We start from the raw sequence: 26,725 nt of genomic DNA on the forward strand, positions 1-26,725 counted from the left end.
TGAAAATTGAATCCCTTTATTTGGACAGCATTCAGCTGAACACGCATACTTAAATACAAAAACCCAAACAGTTGTTTCTGGCATCTTTAAGTTCTTTACCAGCCTGTGGGGGTCAACATTCTTGAATGGTTGAAGGTTCCAGAGATCTTGCAAACTTGTTGAAACTCCACTGATTTTGCAGGAGCCCATGTCCAATGCTTAGTATCAAACAAACTTAAACAAGTAGAACTGCATTAATGCAGCCATCATTTTCTGGATTGTTTGTTACTTGTGCATATTTCCCTGGAGAGAAAAAGGAATTAAATGTCTATGTTTGCAAGTTCAGTCCACACATCTCTTTTAAGGGAATTCCTGTTACAAGCCTGAAATGCATTTAGAAAGCTAAAACTTATCTTTGCTGAGCTGCAAACTTAGGTTCCCAAGTATTTTATTTAGGCTGTTTCTTATGAATGGATCATTTAGAGTTCCAGGTAGATGGGGCGGGAGGGGAAACCAACACAGATTCTGCTGCTGTCCAAGTCAACCTCTCTGTTGACCCTCCACAGCCTGGTCCTATGAAGATGCTTCTACCTGGAACTTCCATTGTAAACATTATAATTGTTCACAGTTACAAGGTTACGTCTTCGTACACCTGCAGCATTGTTTAGTGTGAGACATAGGCAAGCAAGCTGAATATTTATTCTGAACTTCCCTTAATTTGAAAGTGTGAATGGAAAGCCTAAGATTAACACTTAAAGCTTGCATTTTTAGAGCTGCATAGTAGTTGTTTCAGCTACAGCCCAAACCTAACACCTAGCAAAGATCTTATGACTACAGGCTGTGGGCTCAATGATACATCAGGCAACAAAGATCTAAAACCATACAAAAGTACTTACCCCATATAACTTTGCCCCCTTGTGTCACGAGGCCAAGCTCACTCACATTCACCTCAATGATGGTACCCTTGGTAATTACACCGAGTGTGGTATACAGAGGAGAAGAAGGATTCTTTTTTACACCAAGGATAGGTAGGCAAAAAGTAGCTTTAAGCTCAGGATGCGTCACATGCGCCTTCTTGAAACGTAAGCCCTGTTGCGTAAGGAATGTTAGAATGAGTTAGTATTTGTTTTAAGCCCTCATGACTAATCTAGTTTAATTTCAGCATTATATTCTCAGTTTCCTATGTTTTGAGATACTGGTAAGAATGAAACAATTTAGTACACAGAATGCTGTCTGCTTACTATGTAAGACCAGATTTACTCAAAAACCTGATCAATAACAAGATAAAGTTATTCACATATATTTTCAGAATTACCATTTTTAGTCGTAGTACAAGAAGAATACTTGCTACCTCAGATGGTTTCTGTTCCATTAAGAAATGAGGTAGTTATGGTAATGCATTTAAGGGTGCTATGGGGTTTTAAGAGTAAACATTTTTTCCTTTTTTCTTATAAAGCTGAAAAATCTTTTTCACATGCTGTAAAATATTAAATACCCATCTCTTATGACACTATCTAGTGACCTGTGCTTTGTGAAGGGTAGTTCACCATTAAATATTATAAAGTCTTTCATGACATTAAAAATCTAGGTTTCCATGTAAGTCCATCAAAATAGTAATGAGGTATGATCCAACAGGCAGCCTGCACAGTGATTCTGTTGATTCCTGTGAGGAAACAGGAACAGGTACTTCTAGAAGACCTACACTGTCTTGGTGAATCAGTTTTCTCCTCCTGTACACCGCCAGACTGGTAAGAGCCCAGGCACTGTTCTGCAGGCGTGTAAGAAAAGGTCATGCTGGAGGCATAGCATTTCCCTTGTGTACAGTCATGACTGTGCTTCAAGCTTACTTAACAAGCCAAACGGAAGGAGTTCTGGAATCCTAGAAGAGAGAGCGCTTTTACAACTGACAGAACCATAGCAGCTTGAAAAACACGCCTCCAACTTTAAAAGCTATTCAATGTGTCTTTGCTAAAGGCCTTCTGTGCTAATTTGAGAGCTTGTAGCTTTAACTTACTGGCATCACCTGAGTTAGGGGAGTATGAGCAGAGGTATTTCAGCACAGGCTGTGGCTGCAGGGGCATCACCCTACCCTCAGGTTATCAGAAGTTTAGATTTCTGCAAAGGAACTAATAGAAACGTTCTACATCAACAGTGATCAAGTGCATTATCATAGAAGAAAGCTTCTTCCCACAGGAACTCAAAGCAGTAAGTCAAAGAATTAAACATGCTTTAAGGCTCAAGGACATTACCATTGGTCGAATGAATCGCTCATATTTAGGAGGCTTCCTGGTAAAGCCATCTCCAACAAAGCAAACTTTTGTGACCATTCTCTTCCAGGCCTTCTTCTTCCTCTTTCCTGTACGAATCACTTTTAAAACTTCAGTTTCTCCTTGTGCACGGACCTTTGGGACAGGAACTTCCCATTTCCCCTAGAACAGTCAATAGTCTTACGTTGCTAAATGAAGGGACAACCAAAGCACAAAACAAAATTTCCCTAAAGCGTAGTGGTAGACCAGAGTTTTTATACAACTTACAGCCAACTTATTTTAATCACCATTTAAAGTTATTAATGTCATGATACTGCATACACTTACTTTTCAGTTACTCAATGTTTCAGGTTTTACTTAGACATTGCTTATAGGCTGTATATCACCTGAGTATCAGCCACTCAAAGTGGTCACTGTCACAAGTAATTCTAAGTATCTGAATTTTAATACAGTTACTTACAGCTTTTTCTTTTCTTTTCTGTTTGATCATGTTAGATAGAACCTTAGCCCGGGATTGGCCCTCTCTGTCCAGCAGGTATGCTGGTACAGCTCCTTTAGGTGTTTTTTCATCATTCTTTTTCTTTGCATTTCTCTTTTCATGCATTTTAATGCTGCAATGAAAGAAAAACAATATTAAAAATAGGCAAAAAACCTCCACTTATTTTTAGATATAAACTTAGCTTGTGCCAGCTAAAAATTTCAAGAGACATTTGTAAGGAAGTGCATATGTATACCTATGGAATAATCCTAAATTCCTTTCATGGTAAACTAGTAATTTCACGTAACGTAACAACTGACAGGCTGCACAGTGCATAAAAGCTTATCAATTCCTGTTAAGACTTAAACACAAGATACGCATTTTATGAAGGAACTTCTGAATTGCTTAAAGCAAGCAGCCAGGTACTTTGAGAGACTGCAGCCTTCCTCTCCGACAAAAAATAACAAACTGCTCCTCAGATTGGACAGCAATGCTTGCAAATCTGAGGCATGTATGTGTGTAGAAGGAGTTGTGTTTTGTTCATTTTGAGGCCATTTGGACAGGGGGGAGAAGATGCACAAACTAGTTTACAAATCCAACACCTTTACAAATAGCAGAGGAAAATTACTGTCTACACTTGGAAAACCAGGAAAGCAACACGGTGGATAGTTACTAAGTTCATGAGAAATAAATGATATTGCTAACAGCTTAAATTTCGGTTTCTAATAACAGAAATTTTTCAGGAAAATGCATCTGTTTATCTATGTCTGACACTGCAGTTTATCCTGTAAGACAAGCCTCATGTTCTGATCAAATACTGTCCATGTTACTGTATGTTTTGTATTAACACAGCTAAAAAATGCCTGCTGCCTATTGCTGTACTAATATACAGCACTTGATATAAACTCCCCAAGTAAATGCATTCATCTTTTTCTCTTAACTAAATTAGTCACTGCTATTGCTAATTAACACCTATCTTAAAGAATGCTTTTAGAAGCAGAACTGTTAACATCCATTTAGAAGAGTGGAAACCTGAAATGTCTTCACTGTGGCAAAACCCACTCTCTCCTACAACCTGAGCACCATTTAAAAATATACCAAGTAACAGATACTAGTTCTTAGTTACGATATTAACGTCCCGCCTCATCCTTCAAATGCCAGAGTGCCCGAACGGCGCCAGAGGAGCTGGTACTCACGTCTTCTTCATCTGTATCTTCTCGGCATGCCGCTGCTTGTGGTAGAGCTTGGCCTTCAGCCCGATCATCTTCTTGGCCTTCCGGGACCGCTCGTGAGCCTCGCGGCCCTCCTTCTTCCTCCTCTTCTCGTGGTAGTCCAGGCGGTACCCATACCGCTTGCGGTGCAACTCGATGTACTCGTTCTGCGGCTGCGGGCACAAAGCAGCGCGGTGAGCGAAGGCCGGGCGGCCGGGCTGACCCCGCACCCTCCCCGACCCGGCGCCGCTGCGACACGCGGAGGAGCCCGAGGAGAACGCGGCCCGGCGGCGGCACCCTCAGCGCGGGGCGGCGGAGCCAGCTCGGCCGCCTTCACCCCTGCCCCGTCCCGCTCGGTGGCCGCCGTCCCTCCCCACCTAGCCGCCCCAGAGCCCACCATGGCGCTGTCCCCGCGGCGTGGCCCCGCGTCTCGCCTCGCCCTCCGTCCTGCAGCTTCCTGCGCAGCGGAAAGGGGGAGCAGGAAGGTAAGCGGCCCCGGCTGGAAACGCTCCTCAGCGGAGCTTTGGTTCTTCCTGGCGGAGAGGCTTCCTGCGGCCCCCGAAGGCTATGCGCCCGAGTTGTCAGGGCCCGAGGAGAGGGAAACGGAGCGGTGGAGGCCGGAGCAGTGCTGCCTGCGGATTGGGCCTGTCGGGTCGGGGCAGGAGGACGGAACCGCGGGAGGGTGGTTGGGTGGCGGGGAAAGGAAAGAGGAGCGCGCCTTCCGGTGGTATGGCGGCTGTCCCGGCCGGGTATGGGCTGGCGGCTCAAGTCCAGGCAGTTAAAGTCAAGTCCATGTGTTAAAGCTCTTCGTCCGGAGGCAGGGGCCTGCCGAGTAACGCGGCCGGGAGCGAGCTGTCGGTGTGTGGAGCGCCGCCGGGCAGCGGCCGCCCGGCTCGGCAGCGGGCGAGGGACGGCGTGAGGGCACGGCTCCCGTCCGGGCCCGCGGGTCAGCGCCCTGCGGCTGCGGCTCTGGCGGGCGAGTGTGGCTCGTAAGGTAAGGCGGGGGTGCATGTGCAAGTGAGCCTATACTTAAGCCTCTTTGTCTTTGCTGTGGGACTGCCACGAAGGGTAAAACCACTAGAACTGGATATTGGTGTTTTCCTAAATAAGCAGCAGCCAACGAGGAATGCTGGTGAAGCTGCTGGGTTTGAGCTCTGTGTCACAGTGGTTTGAGCGATGCTTAAAAGCTCACGGTGGTTAATATTTGGCTTTTTTTTTTTTTTTTTGTCCCAGATAGGTACTTTTCCGTGCCCGTCCCCTGGCCCTTTTAGATCAGAAGAGCTATTTGCACTTCACAGATCTGTAACCCATACTCTGGAGCTTCTCTGAGTGTGAGTGTGAACTCTTGATGTTAATTTTTCTGCTTTACTGTTTGCTAATTTCTTTATGACATACGTTCGGTGTTTGTGGACATGCTTTTATGCTGCATTTTTAAGGCTTAATGATGTAGATGACTTAAATTACTTAAAATCTGTTAGATTTTTACAGATTATAACATCTATTTAATCTGCGAAGCAGTGACCTGAAGAATAGTAGCATGATACAGCTTAAAAAACAGTGAAATTTCACATTTGATCTATATGGAAGTAATACAGTTACCCATTTCCTGTCATAAACATTTTGTATAATGTTTACTTATGTTGGCAGGCAACAGCTTTAGAAACAGGAACCAGGATGTTGAGAATTACAAGGAAATTTTCAGTGAACACATTGAAGTCATCAAGTTTGTGCAGTGAGGTAAACTTTTTTCCCAAATTTTGATATTTAATCTGTTAGCAAACAAAATACTTAGGTTAGTCTGAGTAAACTGCAAACAGAATACATAATTTCATGTTGGAATTAGATGTGACAGAAGTCAGAGGGTGGAAGTTGAATTTGTAACTTTTCTGTAAACTTTTCTAGTTATCTGTGGTTTTGACTACCTGACATTTGTTATTGTTAAGTTTATATTATTTACATAAATAATTAGACCTAATTAAAATATTGTGGCTACCAGCATGTTTTGATGCTATCATAGATTTTTACTAGACTTACAAAATAATATTGGGGTTGGGCTTGGTCTCATTCTCAGTGCTACTATCTTCATGCTTCGGCTTCCAAATGTCTGGTATTTTACGATGCAGCAAGAGTATCCAATCCTGTAGATGTTTGGGTTTTTTTAGTTTATTTTTCTACAGGCAAATATGTAGCTACAAAGTAATTATTTATAATGATAAATATTCTGTATGATTTTTTTCTCCCTTTTAAGCACATGTATTTCAGGAACACAAAAATGGGAGTTGTAAGTGTGGTACAGCAAAACTGCTGTCTAAGAAGCTACAGTTCTCCACCAGGTATAAGTTTAAATTATTTTCTTAATAGTAAGCATTACTCCACATATGAGTAAGAATACTTCCTGAATTGTGTTTTAATGAATTCTTTTGGTCATTCTCTATAGAATTTGATGTATGAAGCACAATGAAAGCAGTTAAAAGGTTCACGGACTGAAGTGTTTTGTATTGCTGCTCTTTTCTCAGTAGATGTATGGTATAAAGCTTTTAGAAAATTATAAGAAGGAGAGATACAGATGTATAGGAAGTCAGGTCAGTTTTGAAGTGTGCTGGAACTCCTGTCCAGTTGCCTAATCGGTTATCAAGTAACTGATGGTGACCAGCATGGTGGGCAAGCAGACAAAGACAGGAACCTGATTAAATGGAAGTTTTATGTTATCATTAGTGTATTTTCTTTTCAGAATAAAAAAGAGTAAAAAAAAAAAGATACTTGGAAAACAAAAATTCAGTTAAAAGGAATTTTTTCTATTTTTTGAGTAGCTACACTGAGACTGAATGGAAATCAATTGATAGAAGCTAGTGTTAAGAGTAAGGGCCTCTTTTTCCACCCTTTCTTTACATCAAGGTGGAGATGCGAAGAAAATATTGGTTACTGGTGGGTAACCAGCTTCTTTAAAAACAAAATGTTAATGAATTCAGCACTGTGTGTCTTAGCAAAAGCTTTTAATTTACAGTCACATACCTGAGAAAAAGACTTACTTTTAATAGCTAATGTCAGCACAGTCTCAGTTGCCATGTATTAATGTTTCTCTGTAGTTGTTTCTGCAATGTCATTGCTGGCTACTGTATTTATGTCCTGTTTTGCTGTGCTGAGTATCTCAGTGTGTCACATGGAGGCAGAGCTTCATTCCATACACAAGAAGGTATCATGACTCAGGCAGGCAAGAAATCTGCAGTGTACTAATGTGTTATTTTATGGGCTATTTTAGAAACTGGAGGGAAAAAGGAAGCGTTATTTACAGGTTTTATTTAGGGTGGTGGTAGGTGTTGGTGAATTTCCCGCCTGATATCATGTTTCTCCTAAGATCAGGCTTTCTCCTCATCAAAGTGTTAACCTTTAAGATGCCTCCTTAATGTCTGTCTGGTAAGAGGGATGATCTGTTGTATATGGTGAAGGAATGTTAGTTTAAATATTGTTGAGTTCAGTTTGGTCTACTAAAGATAAAATAAAATAACAGGACACCTTTCTGAAACACAACTTAAATGACTTAAGTAACTGAATTACGGATTAGTCTCATAAAAATATAGCCTGGCTGTGGCATATCAAGGACAGACTCCAGTTCTGGTGAAATCTGAAGACCTTTATTTCGCATCTCGAATCCCTTTTCATAGCTACTACATAAATCATAGCTACGTTACAAGCACAGATATTCAAGTTGTTACTTTTCAGTTGCCCCCAAGTGATGTTTTGCAATCATTCATTTTTTTCTTCCTCTGTCTCATTCTGTTGGGGGTATTTATGGTCACCTTGTGTAGCTGGGGCATTGGGTTCTTCCACTCGTCTGTCCAGCTCATGGCAAGGCTTGACAAACTGCAGGCAGCCACCATGGACCTGTAGGAAGGAGGACACAAATATACCCCCTCCCCCAGGTTATCACTTCTTAAGAAGAAGACAGGTTAAAGTGATTCCTTAAAACAGAGGCATTCTGATGAAAAAGGGAATGTGAAGCAACTGCAGAAGTAAACTGCACAGTGTTAACAGTCAAGGAGTTTGCTGTGTCATTACCCTTTTTTTCTTTTCTTCTTTCTCTGCCGCCCTGAGGCTGCTTAGGTGATGGCTGATAAAGCTTGTGGTTGCACTACCGCTCTCTTTTTCAGTTAGCAGTTCTTGTTTAAACCAATCTATCTGTTCCTCCAAGTCTTGGATTCACCCCCAGGTTACTTTAAACACACTAAGCAAGGCTCCTGCCACGCGCGCAGCATGTTGCAGGCACTCTTTAGGCTTTGGTTGTGGAGTCTCTGCAAACTGCCCCAATCCAATGCTTCAATAGATAGTCTTCTTTTTTTTTTCTTCTTCGCTCTGTGGCTCCGGTGTCCATCCTGGCTGTTCTGCTGGTGGAGCACTGGGAGCCGGATCGGAGGCAGCTTCTTTTGAACTTTTGAACATGGGTACCGAACTCTTACCAAATAATTTATTTTTTTTTTTTTCCCCCCAAAGTCACTCACCCTGCTCTGCACGGCTACAAACGCCGGCCTGCTCAGCAGCAGCTACAGCTGCTTGCCTGCTTGGCAGCAGCCATAAATACCTGCCAGCAGCTGCACTTTTGCATTAACCCTTTCTTGCCCAAAATGTTAATCTGCTACCCGTTAAAAACTTCTACACGAACCCGACAACAAAAAATGCACAGAACACCATCTGCCCTCAACACACACACACACACACAGAGGACCGACAGGCAAACTCCACACAACTACAATGTTTGAAACACAAAATCCGGACCATCATTACTCCCACTACATGGTCCCACGTACAGAACGTGGCGCAAGGACCCTATGAAGACAATCAGGAAACCAGCTCTGAGAAGCATCATTGCAGTGCAAGGTGGCAGGCTCAACCTCAGCGGGCATCCCTGCGGAGGCTCTGCCTCCCCCACATTGCATGAGGCTTGGGCTTTTATACTGACCAAAATGCACACTCATTCCAACACAGACGGCCAGCCTACGTCAGAAGAAGTGGCCAGCAAAATCTATAAAGGTCTCCAAGGGTCGTTAGAAACATGGACATACTTATATTTGCCAACTTCTAGTACATGAGTATCACAGAGAGACTGTATCAAATGAATTGTATGTGTAGCCCCAAGTCCACGATCCGTCACTGTTCGCCTGATATCTTTGATAAAAGCATACGAGAGACCTTCGCACTGCCAGTCTTGATCTGGCACATACACCACCAGGAAAGCACACAATACAGCTGCATCCCCCACCTGTCTCACTTCTCCCTTTACAGCTGCCCATTTATCATGAGGATCTGGGGGATATAAATCAGGCTCCTTTTCCGGATCAATAGGCCCCAGGTCAAAAGGACCATCCAGGTCAGCATCAGAACCTCAGGAGTTTGATGAATGTGCACAGGCTCCTTCTCAGGGTCAATAGGGCCTGGGTCAGAAGGATCATCTTCATCCCCATCCTCAGTCTTCGCAGCCATGGCAGTGACTAGCAGAGGTTCGGGGGGGGGTGTGTGGGATGGGAGGGGGGCACTGGGCTCCATGATCTGATTTTTTGACTTTAGAGCCTCTAAAATAGTTCTCCAAATGACTAACAAATTTTTCACAGTGTCATCGCCTTTTGTGTCTGCATCCCACAATTTAACTCCTGCCCCATCCCACAAAGACATCTCAGATACAGTGGACTCATCAATCTCTGGATAACTTGTCTTCAACCATTTCAGCTTTAAGTCTGTCTCTTTAAAGGTTGCTCCCTTCTTCTTAAGAAGGACTGAAAACATCCTTAAAACGGAGGCTTCTTTCTTAGTAATATTCCCCCTCATAGTCCCGTTCCCAGCTGCTCACCTTTTCCAGGTGACTGTATGCCTGGACCTCTTTGGTGCTCCCACACCAGCCTCCTCACCTCTCCCAGGTCATAGGTTCACGACTTCAGTGCTCCCCCACCGGACTCGTCTGAGTTCAGCCAAGCTACACCACCGGCCACTGACTCGGACAGGTTAGCCCAAGTTCCTCATGTTCAGGTGCCATTTGTGGCACATCGAAGGTGGACTCCAGTTCTGGTGAAATCTGAAGACCTTTGTTTTGCATCTCGCATCCCTTTTATAGTCTATTAAGTGCTAAGCAGTAACTTTCCACACTTTACTCCCGTATCATTCTAATTTAGCAAAACTACTAAGGGTTACTAATATTCACACTGTTTGGTCTGTCTATGAGATGCACACCCTGCTTTATCTTGCAAACCGCCTGCTTTGTTTTGCTAACCAATCTTTACCCTTCATTGTTCTCTTTACAATTCCCAGGGCTTAGGCCCAACCAGGGCATTAACACCTGGTGTTTTCTTCACCTCCCAAGGCTTAAGCTGAACCAGAGCAACAGCACCTGGTTATTTTCTTTACCGTTCCCAGGTTAAGCTGAACCAGGGTGATAACGCCTGAATCCATTTTGTTAGCTATTTCTATCCCATCACCCACACCTGGCAGCTTATTTTCCAGCTAAATAGGGTGTGATAGAGGAATTACATTTTAAGAAAACACTAATGTAAAACTCGCTCCCGTGTTTTCTTAGCATAGGTCAGTTTGTGTTTTCTTCTGAAGGATTATGCTGTCTAGCTTTAGCATTTAAAGGAGAAATGACTTTTGAAATTTGCTAGTAGCTGGTTCAGATGAATGTCAGCATTACAGTTGTTGAACTGTGACATGTTTTGTTAGTGCTCCTGCAGAATAAGATTTTGCTGTGCTGGTGAAACTGTTGTGTGTTGGCTTTTTCCTGTTGTTTCTGAATTCCAACTGTTTTGAAGAGTTTTGTTGGTTTTTTTGTAAGAGCAAGAGAGTAATTTGTTGAAAATATATATCTGTAGAAATTTGAATCCAAATCTTTGTTTCAATAAGTTTTTAGGAGCTTTCTTAAATACATTTAATTTTGTTAGAATAATTTCTACATTGAGGTAAGTCTTAAAAATTGTTGTCTTGTTTGTCTCTAGGAGATGTTAAGTCTCTGCGTTCTGTTATTAATCCTCATATATCCAGGTACGTCAAGCTAGCTTCTTTTTTGGATGTAACTGGCAGTCAGAGCAGTTGATGTGGTGAAAACTCATGGGTTGTTGCTATGCCTGTCACCTGCTTAGTTCATGTGCATGTTCTACATTGAAGTTAGTATTTCCTTACCTTACTCTTCTGACATTTCAACATGGAGTGGTTGTTGGTGTCAAAGAGGTCTTGGAATGCCCCTTTTTTACATCATCAGAACCAGAACTGGGCTCTTAGGAAAGCTCCAAATCCATGACGGCTGCAGGAAGCTGAATGAAGAGTAAGGGATGTTGTGGGATCTAGGTGATGGCTGTGGGCAGGGAACTTTGTGTTCACGGGATCACTCAGCTGTGTTAGATAAGGGCCTTAGTAAGGAGGGCAATGTAATTAGGGAGTGAGCTGCCAAAGAAATGGCTTGGGGGTGAATTTGCCTTAGGAGACTATTACTGTCCTGAGGGCGAACTCAGCTATCATTAACAGTGATTATGGGGGCTGATGGCAAGCCTGTGATGGATGGAACTATTGAAGCAACTTTGGAAGTTGCTGGTGAGTTACTTCAGAAAGAAAGACTTTGCTGAATTGAATTAAGGACAACTTCATGGGAATTTTGGTGCTATATTTGGGGTGTAAAGGGTGTGTACATGATGGATTGTTTCAGGCATCAGGGGTTAGTGGTTGGAATGGAGGAGATGGTGGAGGGGCTGCTTCTGTTTCAGAAAGTACACTGTCTCAAATATGCAGCAGAAGAAAAATGTTATTAATCTGGTATGCTATTCTGAGTGAATATTAATTGCTTATGCAGAAAACAATATCGCGGAATAAAAAATTGCCACAGTAAAATCAATGTTTTTGCTTTATGCAGAATCCGTAACATTGGCATTATGGCCCACATTGATGCAGGGAAGACTACCACAACAGAGAGAATGCTGTATTATTCTGGATACATAAGAACCCTTGGAGGTTAGAAATACTTTTTGAATGTCATTTAGTAGTATACAGTAACTTGCAGTGCAGTTAGATGTTACTGGTAGAGTGTGTTCCAAAGTTGTGCTGGAATATAATGAGATTCTAATGCACATTTCATTATGTTGAAAGGCAATTGTACTTTGAGAGATCATAGGTTCATATTTTACTTTTGTTGGACTATGTTTTATTCAACATATAATTAGAGGATCTCCTTGTTTTACTTGATGCTCATCACCTGTTCCTAGTAGGCTGTTTTTTCAGTTCTGATTTGACCTGTAAAGAAACCAGATTAACAAAAAGTAGCCATTTCTGTTGAAAGCCACAGCACAGGAAGAATTCCTTGCATCAGCAATTCTCACAGAATTCTTCAAGATTGGAAGAGTCGCACAAGCCTCCATTTGTGCTACTTCTTGGCCTTTTAAATGTAATTCCCCATTTTCTACTGTGTATGAGAATGGTAGATGTTAGGCTTATGGAGCAGGTGAACTTGGCGGTCTGCTTCCTGTTTGTTTAAAAATGTGAAACTGCTTCTTTTTTATAAAAAAAAAACCCAAAACAACCCCTTCCCCCCAAAAAAAAAAAAAACCAAAAACCAACCAAACAAAACCCCACAACCTCCTCTTTGTTCTGGGTGTTGTGGGAGGGCAGAATTCCAATTAAATTTAGTTTTCGCTTAATTACCTTTTAATTAGTAAGTTTTAAAATGGAAGTCACATTCCATGCAATGGGTGCAGCTGGTTTGGGTTGGGGTTTTTTTGGTTTGGTTTGGTTGTTCATCTGGGGTTTTTTTGGTGGGGTTTTTTTTTGTTTGTTTGATTTTTTTTTGGTGGGTTTTTTTGTTTGTTTTTTATCTGTAGTTTGTTCATGTGTTTGTATTTCACTTTAGTGTGTTGTCACTAGGATTAAGAACAACGAAAAGGTTGCTGGAATTGCTTGCCTTTAACTTACAAAGCATTTGTTCCCTGGAAAGGAAGCCTGCTTAAGTTAGCTGACATGACCATTTTCTGGAAAAGGCTAGTTTTCATCATTTATACATATATAAAAGGGGCACTGTTTCCAAATCTCTCTTGGCGTCTGATCAAATGACAATTTCAAATTTTGGATTATTTATCTACCAGCTATAATCCTGCTTTCTGTTCACAGATGTTGATGATGGGGATACAGTGACAGATTTTATGGTACAGGAGCGAGAACGTGGTATTACCATTCAGTCTGCTGCTGTTACGTTTGACTGGAAGGACTACAGAATCAACTTGATTGACACCCCAGGTACTGCACTTCAGCAGTACACATATTATTAGCGAAGAGTAGATTAGGTGGGTTGTTGTAGAGTATCTTGGTTTTAAATATGGTGCAATATTTAATTGGTTTAATTGCATCAGTAAAAAGGCCTATACTGAGCTCCATTCAGCTTTGGCTAATTATTGTTTAATGGTGCCTAATCGAGCTTTTTCAAGGTGAGGTCAGACATTTCCACATTAAATTGCTCTCAGTCCTGAGATTGCAATGTAACAATCTTATGTCTTTCAAGGACTGATGGTGGATTTCTCTGCAAGTGAAGACAGGGCTGTTTTGATAAGATTAAAAAAAATCTAAAATGTAATCACCTGTTGATGTTACCAGTTTGAATTATGATGGTATAAAAGGAAGTTTGCTTTTTAGGTCATGTGGACTTTACAGTGGAAGTTGAGCGTTGTTTAAGAGTCCTGGATGGAGCAGTAGCAGTATTTGATGCTTCAGCTGGTGTTGAGGTAAAAATAACCCATTTTTGTGTTGTTGTTTTTTTTTTTTTTTCTAATGACTTAGACTGAAATAAAAATAGTACAGAGATGTTGCTCTGCATTATTTTTTTTGATGCTTTGATCAAAGTTCAGCTTCAGGAAGCTGTGCGTTTTATTTAAATCCCTTCAGTGTACAGGTATTTCCATGTTAATAAGGGACAACTAAGTGAAATTTGCATTAGTATCTGGTGGGGTGGTTATTTTGTTGCTGTGCAAACATTGAGGTGAATGCTTCTTGCTAACTCCACCAGTGGAAAGAAATTAATACCTGTTCATTTCTCATTTTCAGTTGTCATGTAGAAAATAAAATAATTTTCATAGAGAATTTGTCATTCCTCAGTGGCATATTTAACATGCCCTTTGACGCCTAGTACGGAAAAGGTGGAGAAAGGCTGGAATTCGACATTATAGCATGGGATGTTTGAGTAGTTCAGTCCTATAGATAAGTTGCATGCTGTGAAATTGCTGTGTTCCATGGGAGATGCATTTTTTCTTGATGAGGGAACTCTTCTTGATAAGTGTGAATTACATGATTTAACTTGCTATTGGAAAGCATTTAGGTGCCATCATATGTGAACCTGAACTGCGTAACAGCAGCTGCACCCAACAACAAACCAATTAGATCTGCTTGTGTTTTTACTGAAACTGTGTAGGAAATTGTTGCACAATTTCCATGTATTGGTAAGAGACTATTTCTGAATCTGAACTGATTTCCATATATGCCTGTTTGAACTTTTAAACAAAAGTGTATATCATAAATGGCTCAGCAGTACACAAATTACTAGCCAAAACCACAGCAGTTTTTATTGTTGTTTGTGTAGCCAGAGAAATGCTTGTCTGTGTGTGCTTAAGTAGCTTATCAATAAAGCCTTAGTCTCTACATTACTGAGTTGTTTCCATATATATCCATTGTAAGGCTTAGTTTCTCTCCATGTTCCCTTCCCATGTGCCTGTGTGCCCTTAGCAAGGGAGGGGGAATGGTGATAGCTGAGAGATGAGATGAGACAAAGCTGCTTGTGGAGGTCATCTGTGCTGCTGGATATGGGTTGCTGCAGCACTTTCAGCACAGTTTCCTCCTGTACTCTGAACTTGGTCCCTCAGCAATACTGGGGAGTGTATAGTTCAGCTGTCAGCACTAATGTTTCCATTTTGCCTTTTGCTTTAGGCCCAAACTCTGACAGTGTGGAGACAAGCAGATAAACATCAGATACCACGAATATGCTTTTTGAACAAGATGGACAAAAGTAGGGCAAGGTATTTGGACAGTTACTTTAATCATTGCTAAAAATCTTGTAAGAGAATGTATCTAGTCCAGTTAAAGTTTCTCTGTTAAACATACAGTAAAGCAATTATATTAATATTTACTATATGTATCTTTGGTTACACAGATGCATATTTTTATGTAATTTTTGCAGTAAATAAGGAATGATAAACTGATTTTTCTATGTTTTGTATAACTTAGTATCTCTTTTTTTTTTTTTACATAGTTTTACATATGCTGTTGAGAGTATCAAACAAAAGTTGAAGACAAAACCTTTGCTTTTACAGGTAAGCTTAGATATTAAATGCTTACTTGCTTTCTTTTGAATAGGCCTCCTTTCTTAGTGCTTTGCAGCTGTCTAAAATCTCTGCTCTATTTGCAGTTGCCCATTGGGGAAGGCAAAACCTTCAGAGGACTGGTTGATGTCGTCACTAAGGAACAAATAGTTTGGAAACCTACTTCTGATTTGGATGATGGAAAAAATTTTGAGCAAAAGCTGCTGCTGGAGGCTGATGATCCCAACCTGTTCCAAGAAGTCCAGGATGCCAGAAATACTTTAATAGAACAAGTAAAGTTCTAAAGTAAATACATAACATATTTAAACCCGTTATTTAGACCAGTAACAAAAATACAGCGAAAGGGACCTTTTGGAGGTGTCTCCTGACCTGCTCAAAACAGGCCTACCTTCAGTGCTAGATCAGGTTTCTTAGGTCTTTTTGAGTGGAGTTTTTGCATCCCTAAGGATGGTCATTGCAAGCTGTCTAAGCAGCCTTCCCAGTGCTTGATCATTCTTGTAGTAGAACATTACTTCTTTTTATCCGGTGGGAATTTACTGTGTTGCAGCCTGTGACAGTGACACTTGTCCTTTCCTTGTGTACCTGTGAGAAGATTCTGGCTCTGTTTTTCCCGAAGCAGGCCCACCACCCCACCATTACAAGTAGTAAGAGGCACCATTTGCATCCTGCCTTAGTCTCTCCAAGTTAGACAGACCCATCTCTCTGGGCTTCTGGCTGCAGTCCAGCCACCTGAGTGCTTTTCCACTGGACTTGCTGCTGTTTGTCAGACTCTTTTGTGCTGGGGAACCTAAAAGCTGACAATGTTTCAGATGCAGCTTCACAAGTGCGTGGTAGAGGGTACTAACCTTTTGCCCTGATCCGCTGGCCATGCTCTTGGTGCTGCAGCCTGGTATGCAGTTAGCCTTTGTCACTGAAAGGGGATGCTGCTGCCCCATGCGCGCTTGTCCATCAGGACCTTCTGATTGACTTCTGCAGAGCTGTTTCCTAGCTAGTTGATCCCTGCTATGTATCAATGCATGGATTTGTTCTATCCCAGGTGCTAGATTCTGCGTTTGTCCTTACTGAACTAATTTCAGATTTTCTTCACTTCCTTTCCATCTGTCAAAGACACTTACTGCACGTTGGAAACATCAGTATGGAATGGCAAAACATGCTGAATACAGATAGTTGAACTCCCTGGCTCTACAATATGTGTACAAAATCGTAAATGTTCCCTGCTTAATAAATGGGGAACTGAAGAAACCAGATACTAAATTTAGCATTCAGTTGGCTAACATGGCATCTTGCTTTGTCTGAGATGCCGTCATTCACAGGAGGCCTGACAGATATGACCCAGAACCTGCAGCATATCTATACATTTCTGGAGTGTAGCTAGAAGCTGGATGGGATGTTACAGGCTGGTCAAAATGACACTAAATACTGTATTAGGCACAGCTGAATCTCACAATAAAAATCTAGGTTTAGATCTATCCAAAAAAGTCCAGGGGAGAGATGAGAAAAGACAATATAAATATTTCTTTAAATAGAATATCCTACTGTGAAGGTAAGATAATAGAAACTTGATCTACTTGATAACCACATTTTGACAGTTTAGAAAGGGTGAAGAATGCAAGAATTAATCAAAGTAAAAGAGTAACTTGCCTGTTGAGCAGCGCAGAACATTTGAAATAGTTTGTCCAGAGTGTTCTTATTCTCCCCTCAGGAAGAATTTTAAGGTCCCTTGTTATTTTGTGTCAATTATATAATGATATTGGAAAATCTGATTGTACTTGAAAAGCTCTTAAGCAAGTTTTGTCTCCAACTAAAAAGGTATTTTTTATTACATTCAGTTTGCTTATATACAGTGTAAAAGTGTGGTAGTGATTACATTTGAGTGCATATTTTTATAGGCAAAAGTGTTGGAGGTTAACAACTGTGTTTTTCTTGGATAGCAGTCCATTTTGCTGAAAGGGCTGCCCTCCATACTACTTCGAATAACACTGTGCGAATGCATAAACAGATGGTGCGAGGCTTTCAGTTTCATTTGATGCATCAAAATTGGAGAGATCCATTTTATATTGCTCTGAGTTCAAAACACGTACATAATCTGGTTTTCAAAATTTCCAGGTTTTAAACTGAGGTGTTATTACTCAGCCTCTTGTCTTAGGAACGATACTGTCAGATAGAAAACTTTGTGAGAACAGTGTTGGGCTTTTTTCCTTTGGTTTCTGGGCTCTTCTTGAAGCAGGAACGGGTGCACCACTGGTGTGATAATTGAGATATCAAAAAATATTTTTTTATATACTTTCCTTTGTCTCTCATGTTTTAACCGTTATCTTGATTAGATTTGTAATTGCTTATCAATAGTTCGTTTCAGTATTTGATCAATTGCTGTCTTAGCCACTAGAGGGGGCAAAAAGTCTTCCTGCATGTAGCTTGTCCTCGCCCTATGACAGTGCAAAGGAGGAGTATTTTATTTGTCAGCCTTGGCGGCACAGTTTGAAAACACAGGTGAGCTCTTGGACCTACAAGCCTTTGACATGAGGGGTGTCAACATGCCCTGAAAGCTTGTCTCTTTTTGTCCAGCTCACAAAGGTTACTTTGCTGCTTACTTCAGACTTTGCCCTGTTCGCAGATGTGAAATACATTCAGTTATACCCTGCATGGCTGTCAGTGTATGGCTGCAGGTTTTTCTCAGTTTCAGGGAGATCAAACATTCTCTCTCCCACTGATGTTTTGCCTGACAGCAGCTTTATAAGTTGATCCCCCCATCCCCATACTTTCTTGGAACCTTCATTCCCATATTTTTCTATGGTTTGAGTTTATGATCTGTGATGTCTTTAAAGGCTTTGTTCCTGCTCTTTTTAGCTATATATACTGAACAACTAAGATTTGTGACTTGTCTGTGAGACTGCTGTGTGCCAACTAAAGAACTATTCTGTTGAAGGTTGCAGATCTGGATGATGAATTTGCTGAACTGGTTCTAGGAGAATACAGTGAAAATTTGGACTTAATACCAGCTGGCAAGGTAATTTTTACATTATTTACATTATTTATAAACAAGTTTTTGCTGGTTCTTATCCTGAAGGGCTGCTTTTTTAATTCCTCTGGTACATGCAGCTGATGATTTTGCAGATGTGCATTTTTATCAACAAAAAAAAAATCACATCAGCTTTTGTAGTGAATTTACAGCACTGAATTTAGGAAAATACAGTCAAGCTTAGTACTTTAATTTTTTACAATAATGCAATAACTATGATTCTTAGACATGCTAGGCACAATGTTAAAAGTAGGGTACCTTTGTTCAGGAGTGGTGGCTGCTTGGTTGTGTGGTTGTTTTGTCTGGGGTTTTTTTTAAAGTTAGACTGCTGCAAAGAAGTTGAGGGAAAGGTGAATGGAATTTCCAGGTGGACTCAGTGCAGTACATGTCTGAGCTGCTGACTTTTACTAACAAAAGTAGCATCTTAGCTTCTATGAATGGTTAGATCTTCAGACACTGCATATTGAAAGTGGTGAGGTACAACATTCTGAATTAAAGGACTGTTAGAACAAGAACAGGTGCAGATCTGTGTCACTACGCGGGAGTCACGGGCAACGCGGAGACAATCAATGTGATCAAGCGATTGCCAAATTCATTCACACACATCAATAGCTTTTATAGTCTACAGAACTAGCTGATGTAATCAATATAGATTCTGATTGGCTCAAAAGTGCCATCCACGCGTATTTTTGAAGCAGCTGATAAGCTAGCTAAAAACTGTCCATTTGCTAGTTTTTGCATGCATCTTGCAGTTTCAACATCCTGCTCCCACATAGAATAGTATAGCATCTTAGAATCATAGAATAGTTAGGGTTGGAAAGGAGGACCTTAAGATCATCTAGTTCCAACCCCCCTGCCATGGGCAGGGACACCCCACACTAAACCATGCCACCCAAGGCCTCATCCAACCTGGCCTTGAACACCCCCAAGGATGGAGCATTCACAACCTCCCTGGGAAACCCATTCCAGTGCCTCACCACCCTCTCAGTAAAGAATTTCTTCCTTATATCCAATCTAAACTTCCCCTGTTTCAGTTTGAATCTGTTACCCCTTGTCTTGTCACTACAGTCCCTGATGAAGAGTCCCTCCCCAGCATCCTTGTAGGCCCCCTTCAGATACTGGAAGGCTGCTATGAGGTCTCCACGCAGCCTTCTCTTCTCCAGGCTGAACAGCCCCAACTTTCTCAGTCTGTCTTTGTACGGGAGGTGCTCCAGTCCCCTGATCATCCTCGTGGCCTCCTCTGGACTTGTTCCAACAGTTCCATGTCCTTTTTATGTTGAGGACACCAGAACTGCACACAATACTCCAAGTGAGGTCTCCCGAGAGCAGAGTAGAGGGGCAGGATCACCTCCTTCGACCTGCTGGTCACGCTCCTTTTGATGCAGCCCAGGATACAGTTGGCTTTCTGGGCTGCGAGCGCACACTGCAGCTGGCTCATGTTCATTTTCTCATCAACCAACACCCCCAAGTCCTTCTCCGCAGGGCTGCTCTGAATCTCTTCTCTGCCCAACCTGTAGCCGTGTCTGGGATTGCTCCAAACCAGGTGTAGGACCTTGCACTTGTCATGGTTAAACTTCATAAGGTTGGCATCAGCCCACCTCACAAGCGTGTCAAGGTCCCTCTGGATGGCATCCCTTCCCTCCAGCGTATCAACCGAACCACACAGCTTGGTGTCATCGGCAAACTTGCTGAGGGCGCACTCAATCCCACTGTCCATGTCACCCACAAAGATGTTGAACAAGACCGGTCCCAACACCGATCCCTGAGGGACACCACTCGTTACTGGTCTCCAGCTGGACATTGAGCCATTGACCACAACTCTTTGCGTGTGGCCATCCAGCCAGTTCTTTATCCACCGAGTGGTCCATCTATCAAATTGATGTCTCTCCGATTCAGAGACAAGGATGTCATGTTGGACAGTGTCAGATGCTTTGCACAAGTCCAGGTAGATGACGTCAACTGCTCTACCCCTGTCCATCAGTTCCGTAGCCCCATCATAGAAGGCCACCAAATTGGTCAGGCAGGATTTCCCCTTAGTGAAGCCATGCTGGCTGTCACCAACCACTTCCTTGTTTTTCATGTGCCTTAGCATGCCTTCCAGGAGAATCTGCTCCAAGATTTTGCCAGGCACAGAGGTGAGAGTGACTGGTCTGTAATTCCCCAGGTCATCCATTTTCCCCTTCTTGAAAATGGGGGTTATATTTCCCATACATCACATCCTGTTAACCTTGAGCAAATGCCAAGTTCCTTGTTCTGCTGCACGTAGCTGACCTTCAGTAACCTAAGGTTAGGCCTTGCAGCCTGGGTAACTTGAGTTCAGGCCTTGCAGCTTAACTCAGAGTTTGGCTAAGACCAAACAGCTGGGGTTGCTCACATGTCCATTGTTCAGCTGTATTCTTCATAACCGCCATCTCCGAAGGCTAAGACGTCTGGGTTCGTCACGAAATGTCCGCCGTTCCTTAATCAATCCACAATTCCCTCTTTTTTTTTGAGCAAACCAGACGGAGGTTACATTCTTCTTAACCATAGATATCACACACCCCAACAAACAACTTGCTACCAATACAAATAAAACTAGCACACCATTTCTTTTTTTGTACACCTTGTTGTTCCTTCCCCTCTCTTTGTTTTGGTGGTGCTCGACACTGAGCTTGTACATGTCCAGATTTTCCACAATTATAACATTTCCTTTCCTTCTTCCCACTGTTGGGGAGCAAGGGACGGACAGCAGCACCAAAAGCCTCCGCTATATAGGCAGCTTTTTGCTTATGACCCATACATTCCACGGCTTCAAGGAGCTGTGCTGTAGAGGTTCCCATTGGTAATGTGTTAAGAATCTGTTTTGTCTGATCATTGGCACCATCAAATGCCATGATATCTAATAATTTGCCTTTCATTTTGTCACTTAAGTCAGGATTTTTAATCAGTGAATCATGTAGGCGATCAATAAACTGGGAATATGATTCTGATGTCCCCTGTTTCACTGTTAAAAACCCAGGAGAAGCCTTATCGTCGGGCAGGGCATACCACACTTTTAATGCCAACTCTTGAGATAGCGTGAGCGCGGCAGTCGGAAGGTGAGCTTGGGTCTGAGGGTCTGCATATTGACCCTGTCCTAGCAAGATATCCGCGCTGATACCAAATAAAGTGTCACTTTGTTGGTGCAGTTGATTTGCTGCACGTTGGCAGGTGAGATTCTGCTTATCAAAAAACATAATTTGAAGGTGAGGGGTCAATAGTGTTTGCGCTATCATACGCACATCATAAGGGGCCAAAATATACGCTGAAAATATATGGGCAATAACAGACACTGTGTATGATGATTTTAACCCATAATTGGTAACCGCCTGCCAAGCCTCCTTCGCTATTTTTAAATCAAGAGCCTCCCGTTCCTTCCCCCCTTGAGGAGTGGTAAATACTGGATATGCCGTTGGCCCTGTTGTGGAAAAATCACCCGTAATAATAGCATCTTTTATCATTCTGCGCCAGTGATGGTCAGGATTAAAATGTCCCGCGATTCCCACATTTCCCCCCGCCATGTCACCTCCCATACCCCCCACCTCCTTCGAAAAAGGATTTTGTGGAGGATAGGGCGGTGGCACAGAGGGCGAGTGGTCCATTCGGGCTTCCAAAGCTTCAAGTTTTTTCAGTAGCTGCTAGAGCTGAGCATCGCCCGAACCAGTAGTTGTTTGAAACTGGGCGGAACACTTGGACACCGGCGACGAGGGAGAAGACAAAGGAAGAGGTGGATACGCATCAGTTGGTGGCTCAGGAAAGTCCGTGACACTCTCCTGGTCATTTTCGTGACCCTCCTCTGCCTCCTTTGCATGCGCATTATCAGTTTCAACAGTACATAAAGGGTCTGGTTCCATCGTCGCGCGGAACTTTGGCTAAGATTGCTCACATGTCCATTGTTCAGCTGTATTCTTCATAACTGCCATCTCCTAAGGCTAAGACGTCTGGGTTGGTCACGAAGTGTCCGCCATTCCTTAGCCAATCCACAGATCTGCATGAAATGTTTAGAAACCTGAACAATTTGGTTTGAGGTTTGGCATTAAAAGCACTGACAGGAGTTTGGATGAGTGCTGTTGTATTTGCAGACACACTCTAACTTCTGGGGATTTGTTAGCAATATCTGATAGCTGGAATGTAGTTTAAGGCTAAACTGTAGTTCACATGTTAACAGAAACTAATTCTTTTTTTTGCAGTTACAGTCTGCTATCCGCAGAGTCACGCTAGCTCAGAAAGCAGTACCTGTACTCTGTGGCAGTGCACTGAAGAACAAAGGAGTGCAGCCGTTACTGGATGCTGTTACTATGTACCTGCCTGCGCCTAATGAGCGGTCATATGAGTTTCTGTGAGTAGAGGGAGGAAAGGAGGGTCAGGAAAAAGCATAAATAGCATAGTAGGAAAGCATAAAACGAGAAAATGAAAAATATTGACAAACCATCCATATCTTTAAAAATGTTTACTGGTTCTATATATTAAATAACAGTAGAGATGTGCAGATATAAAAAATACACCTGAGTACTGACCCTTCTTTGCTCAATTTTACTGGAATTGTGTGCATTTATCTCCAGTTGTCAAACTTGCACTTTGGAGTTCTAAAGTTTATTTTTAATCTCCGGATACTGCCATTTTACAAAACTGGTGTTAGGAATCATCTTTAATACTGGCTGAGCCACATGATATTTTGTATATCCTGCTGGAGCTGAAACTGCTTAGGTTAATGGTTTTTGGTATAAATTACGATTTTTGTTAATTCTGCCCCTGTTACATTAAGAAACCTGTCGCTTCTTAAATGAGTGGAAATTTAGGTAAATGTGAGTTTGAGTGGATTAATCCTACAAGTATCATTTTTGTTGTTGCTTTTTATGTTGCAGACAATGGTACAAGGATGACCTGTGTGCCCTAGCGTTTAAAGTTCTGCATGATAAATGTCGTGGACCACTAGTTTTCATTCGTGTTTACTCAGGTTCACTGAAACCTCAGTCAGCTGTTTATAATATTAACAAGAGCTGCACGTGAGTAAGATAGAGGTGTGACTTAATGTAGCATTAGAACATCTGTTAGAAGTCTCATGTAATACAAGAATTTCATTTTCAGGGAGAGAATGAGCCGGCTGCTCCTGCCTTTTGCTGATCAGCAAATTGAAATACCATCACTAATGCCTGGCAACATTGCCCTTACTGTTGGGTTGAAACAGGTAATGGAAAATACTGATTCTGTAAGGGACCTTGTTTCACTAGTGTCCTGTCTGCTTCTGTGGTGGTTTATCTCAGAAGCAGTCTTGATTATTGTGACTTATGTAAACTTGCTTTATTTGAAGTACTTGTACTTCCTCTTAAAATGTAATATTACAACGTACAAATGTCAGTAATTGACCTCAGAGCTGCAGTACTGATTATGTGGAAAGGAATGAAAACTGAAGTTGTGTTTTAGTAGGGTTCTGATCTTCAAAGTATATTGTAGCTCTTCAAATACATTGTAATGCCATGGAGAGATCTCCTCTGTGGAAGGAGGGTGATGTTAAAATAAGTTACTCAAAAGCAACAGTTTAAGTTCAAGTAAGTTTGTTTCAAGCTTGCTTCTCTTAGTTTAGCAGTTCAGTGTTTTGTTGTCTGAACAGGCTGCGTAGATCTCATTTGCACAGATTTTTTTTAAATGTAATCAACTTTGTCATGCGTAAGCAGATTTTAATTTAGCAGTACTGTTCTTTGTGGCTTTGTATCTTGACTGGTAAGTTAGACTTAAAGTGCAATGAACTGTACAAAGAAAGGTTAGTCTAAATTTGATCACAGATTTTCCTCTTCCATATTATGTATTTGAAGAGTAGTTGCTTACAATAATTGTTTATAAATAAGTGTGTAAGTGGAGTTTAGCACAAGTGGTTTTGAGTGAGAGAAATGGTCAGGGTTTGTGGTTTTAGTTTGTGGGGGAGGGGTGTTGTTTAGGCGTTTTTGTTTTGTTTTTCCATATTCCTTCCTCTCCCCATCCTGTGTCTTTTGGGTGACTGAGTGTTGATCTGTAGAGTGCCACTGGAGATACCATAGTGTCATCAAAGGCTTCAGCAGCAGCTGCAGCACGCCGAGCTGAAAGGGATGCTGGGGGAGAGAAAAGATCTAGCAGTAACATAGAGAGCCTTCTGCTGGCAGGCGTGGAGATCCCTGACCCTGTCTTCTTCTGTACAATTGAACCTCCTTCAATGGCTAAACAACAAGGTACAACATAGTTACCTAGGAATGTGATAAGATGTTCTACAAAAGAGGTACTCAAGCATAACCATATTCTCATAATTAAGGAATGGAGCTTATGTTGATGCACACCTGGTTGACATGAATGAGTTGCACAGATTTATCAGTCTGGGATGCAATAAGGCCCTGTTTGGTGTTTTGCACAGATGATAATTTTAGATCATGGTTGTCCATATCCTGGACATGTCCATATCCTATTGCCATGTCAAGCAGCACTGGTACTTTTCTAGATTTTGTGTTCTAGATTTTAGTTCATTTCCTACTGTCATGCTTAGTTAGTTGACAATTTTTCTTATCTGTAAATAGGGAGCAGTACTTTTTACTGACTTGATCAAGCACAGGCACCATTCTTTTTTCATACAAGTACAAAGTACCACTCCAAAAATAGCATTTTTAATGGTCAAATGAAAGTACTCTGTAGCATGCAATTAATTTGCTGGGAGAGAATCAAAATTTGCAAGTTGCTTGTAATTTGAGCTGACTTTGGCAAAATCTATGCTTCTGTCCTTTGGATTTCTTCTGAGAATAAGATTTGACCTTATGAGAAAGTGATGTTTAGACATTCGTTGTGATTCTCAAATTACTGAAGTCTCTATAGACATAATGTTTGATATTTATGTACAGACTTGGATAATGCATTGAGCTGCCTTCAGCGTGAAGATCCAAGCTTAAAAGTGAAGCTAGATCCTGACACAGGACAAGTAAGATGAATCTTCTATTGCCTACCTTTAACCAAGCTTTATTTTGGAACTGTCAAGACTGCTCTTCAGTTAGTTCATTTACATACTGAGGTTTCTTGAATAGAAAGGACTTGCTGTTCATAACATGTATTTACAAAGTTCTGTGCATCAAACTAAAAGGGAGCCTTGTGCACTCACGCTTTACAGAGAAGTCATCCTGTGCTCTGCGTGTTTGTGACAGCTCTGTATTTTAAAAAAGCTTGAATTACTATTGAATAACCTTTTTTATAGTGGTCACAGTAGTGGTAATTACCCTGTCACTTATGTGGTGTTTATGTCAGATGATCTAAAGCAGTCCTGTTTTGTCTGTAGGCACCTTGGCATTTGAAATATTTTTAAAAGACTATTATCAGCATGCAAGTCCTTGTGTAAAGAGTTTATACTAAACGTGAGTTTTGCATGGTTTTCCTCTTCTCTCTTAACTCCCTTCTTATTAGACTGTTCTTTGTGGCATGGGAGAACTACACATAGAAATCATTCATGACCGAATCAAACGTGAATATGGAATTGAGACTTATTTGGGACCTCTTCAAATAGCGTACAGAGAAACAATCCTAAATGCTGCCCAAGCGACAGGTAAAACAAGTGAATGGAAGGAACATCTTGTTTCCGGTTCTGGCACTTGGTTTACTTTACATGCTCTTATGAGTAACTTTCAGATGAATTTTATGTATTAGTGTTGTTTCCAAATGGCTGTTTGACATTTTTTTTTCTTTCTTCTCCCCCCAACCCTCCCAGATGTATTGGACAAAACAGTAGGAGATAAACGACATTTTGTAACTGCAGAGTTAGAGGTGAGGCCTAGGTTAGGGGAGACAGCAACCACGAAACCTGCCATCGAGTATGCTGTGGGTGTCATTGAAGAACTGCCCAAAGAAGTCCAGGGAGCTATAGAAAACGGAATCACAAATTCATGCATTCAAGGTAAAGAAAGTTTTATGACAGCTATCCTGGTCTGACATTTCTGTAAGAAACAATTTATTACATTTCTAGGAGGAAAGACTCCTTGGTAGCTTGAAAACCAACAGATAGTACATAGTAGCACTAGATGGAAGGGAAAACTCTGGTATTTCCTTTACTACAGAAATTACCAAACATTTTTTTCCCTGTGTCAGGAATGGAAAACAGCATGCGTTTGGTTTTATGTTTGATTTCTTCTCAGTCACTCAACACCGAATGTGGGGTTCTTTTGGTTTGCTTTTTAATCTGGTATAAGAGATAAGGTGTTTACTTTATGATGTCATGTAAGCCACAGTGATGTAACAGAAATGGTTTACCAACATGTACATACCACACTTTAATAAAGTTACTGATTTTTTTTATTTTTTTTTTTCAATTTTCAACTATGTTAAATCTGGTATAATAAAAAGCCTTATCTACTTGCAAAGTACAGGTTTTCTAGAGGACTAAAAGCATCCTTTATGTTTGATTAAAAATAGGAAGTATTTAAGAA

The 26,725-nt window shown here is 41.5% G+C and overlaps 3 protein-coding genes across 6 annotated transcripts in view; 1 reads left to right on the forward strand and 2 right to left on the reverse strand.

Moving 5' to 3' along the window:
- Positions 1-4,802, reverse strand: NSA2 (NSA2 ribosome biogenesis factor). Its single transcript, XM_080637058.1, has 6 exons — positions 4,333-4,802; positions 3,921-4,108; positions 2,707-2,857; positions 2,229-2,408; positions 876-1,068; positions 1-282 (listed from the first exon to the last, which is right to left on the reverse strand). The coding sequence occupies exons 1-6, from the start codon at positions 4,333-4,335 to the stop codon at positions 215-217; spliced, it is 783 nt and encodes a 260-aa protein (XP_080493184.1). The 5' UTR covers positions 4,336-4,802; the 3' UTR covers positions 1-214.
- The window catches only part of GFM2 (GTP dependent ribosome recycling factor mitochondrial 2), a gene marked incomplete at its 3' end in the record, with an annotated part of 24,420 nt that continues 2,034 nt past the window's right edge, over positions 4,340-26,725 (forward strand). The window contains exons 1-19 of one of the 4 annotated variants that reach the window (XM_080637053.1): positions 4,340-4,420; positions 5,169-5,266; positions 5,583-5,672; positions 6,184-6,268; positions 10,910-10,955; positions 11,818-11,915; positions 13,065-13,190; positions 13,584-13,672; positions 14,868-14,956; positions 15,190-15,250; positions 15,346-15,531; positions 18,186-18,266; positions 22,487-22,635; positions 23,162-23,302; positions 23,385-23,484; positions 24,310-24,499; positions 25,157-25,233; positions 25,710-25,848; positions 26,011-26,196. In XM_080637053.1, coding sequence (XP_080493179.1) covers positions 5,610-5,672; positions 6,184-6,268; positions 10,910-10,955; positions 11,818-11,915; positions 13,065-13,190; positions 13,584-13,672; positions 14,868-14,956; positions 15,190-15,250; positions 15,346-15,531; positions 18,186-18,266; positions 22,487-22,635; positions 23,162-23,302; positions 23,385-23,484; positions 24,310-24,499; positions 25,157-25,233; positions 25,710-25,848; positions 26,011-26,196 — 1,906 coding nt within the window. In that variant the 5' untranslated portion in view covers positions 4,340-4,420; positions 5,169-5,266; positions 5,583-5,609. The other 3 variants (XM_080637052.1, XM_080637051.1, XM_080637054.1) reach the window with 3 other exon arrangements.
- HEXB (hexosaminidase subunit beta) overlaps positions 22,088-26,725 on the reverse strand; it is a 27,304-nt gene continuing 22,666 nt past the window's right edge. Inside the window, exon 15 of the mRNA XM_080637056.1 lies at positions 22,088-22,284. The gene's annotated coding sequence lies outside the window, so the exon portion shown is untranslated. The remainder of the gene's footprint in view (positions 22,285-26,725) is intronic.

This window comes from Psittacula echo (genome assembly GCF_963264785.1).
Source record: "Psittacula echo genome assembly, chromosome: Z".
In the NCBI taxonomy this organism is placed as follows: Eukaryota; Metazoa; Chordata; class Aves; order Psittaciformes; family Psittacidae; genus Psittacula; species Psittacula echo.

Bases quoted from the DNA above. Each gene is read 5' to 3' on its own strand.
- NSA2 (XM_080637058.1), bottom strand. The intron at 2,409-2,706 runs GTAAGTAACTGT...TGACTGTTCTAG, and splicing joins AGAAAAGAAAAGAAAAAGCT to GGGAAATGGGAAGTTCCTGT. The intron at 283-875 runs GTAAGTACTTTT...TTTTCTCTCCAG, and splicing joins AGGGGGCAAAGTTATATGGG to GGAAATATGCACAAGTAACA.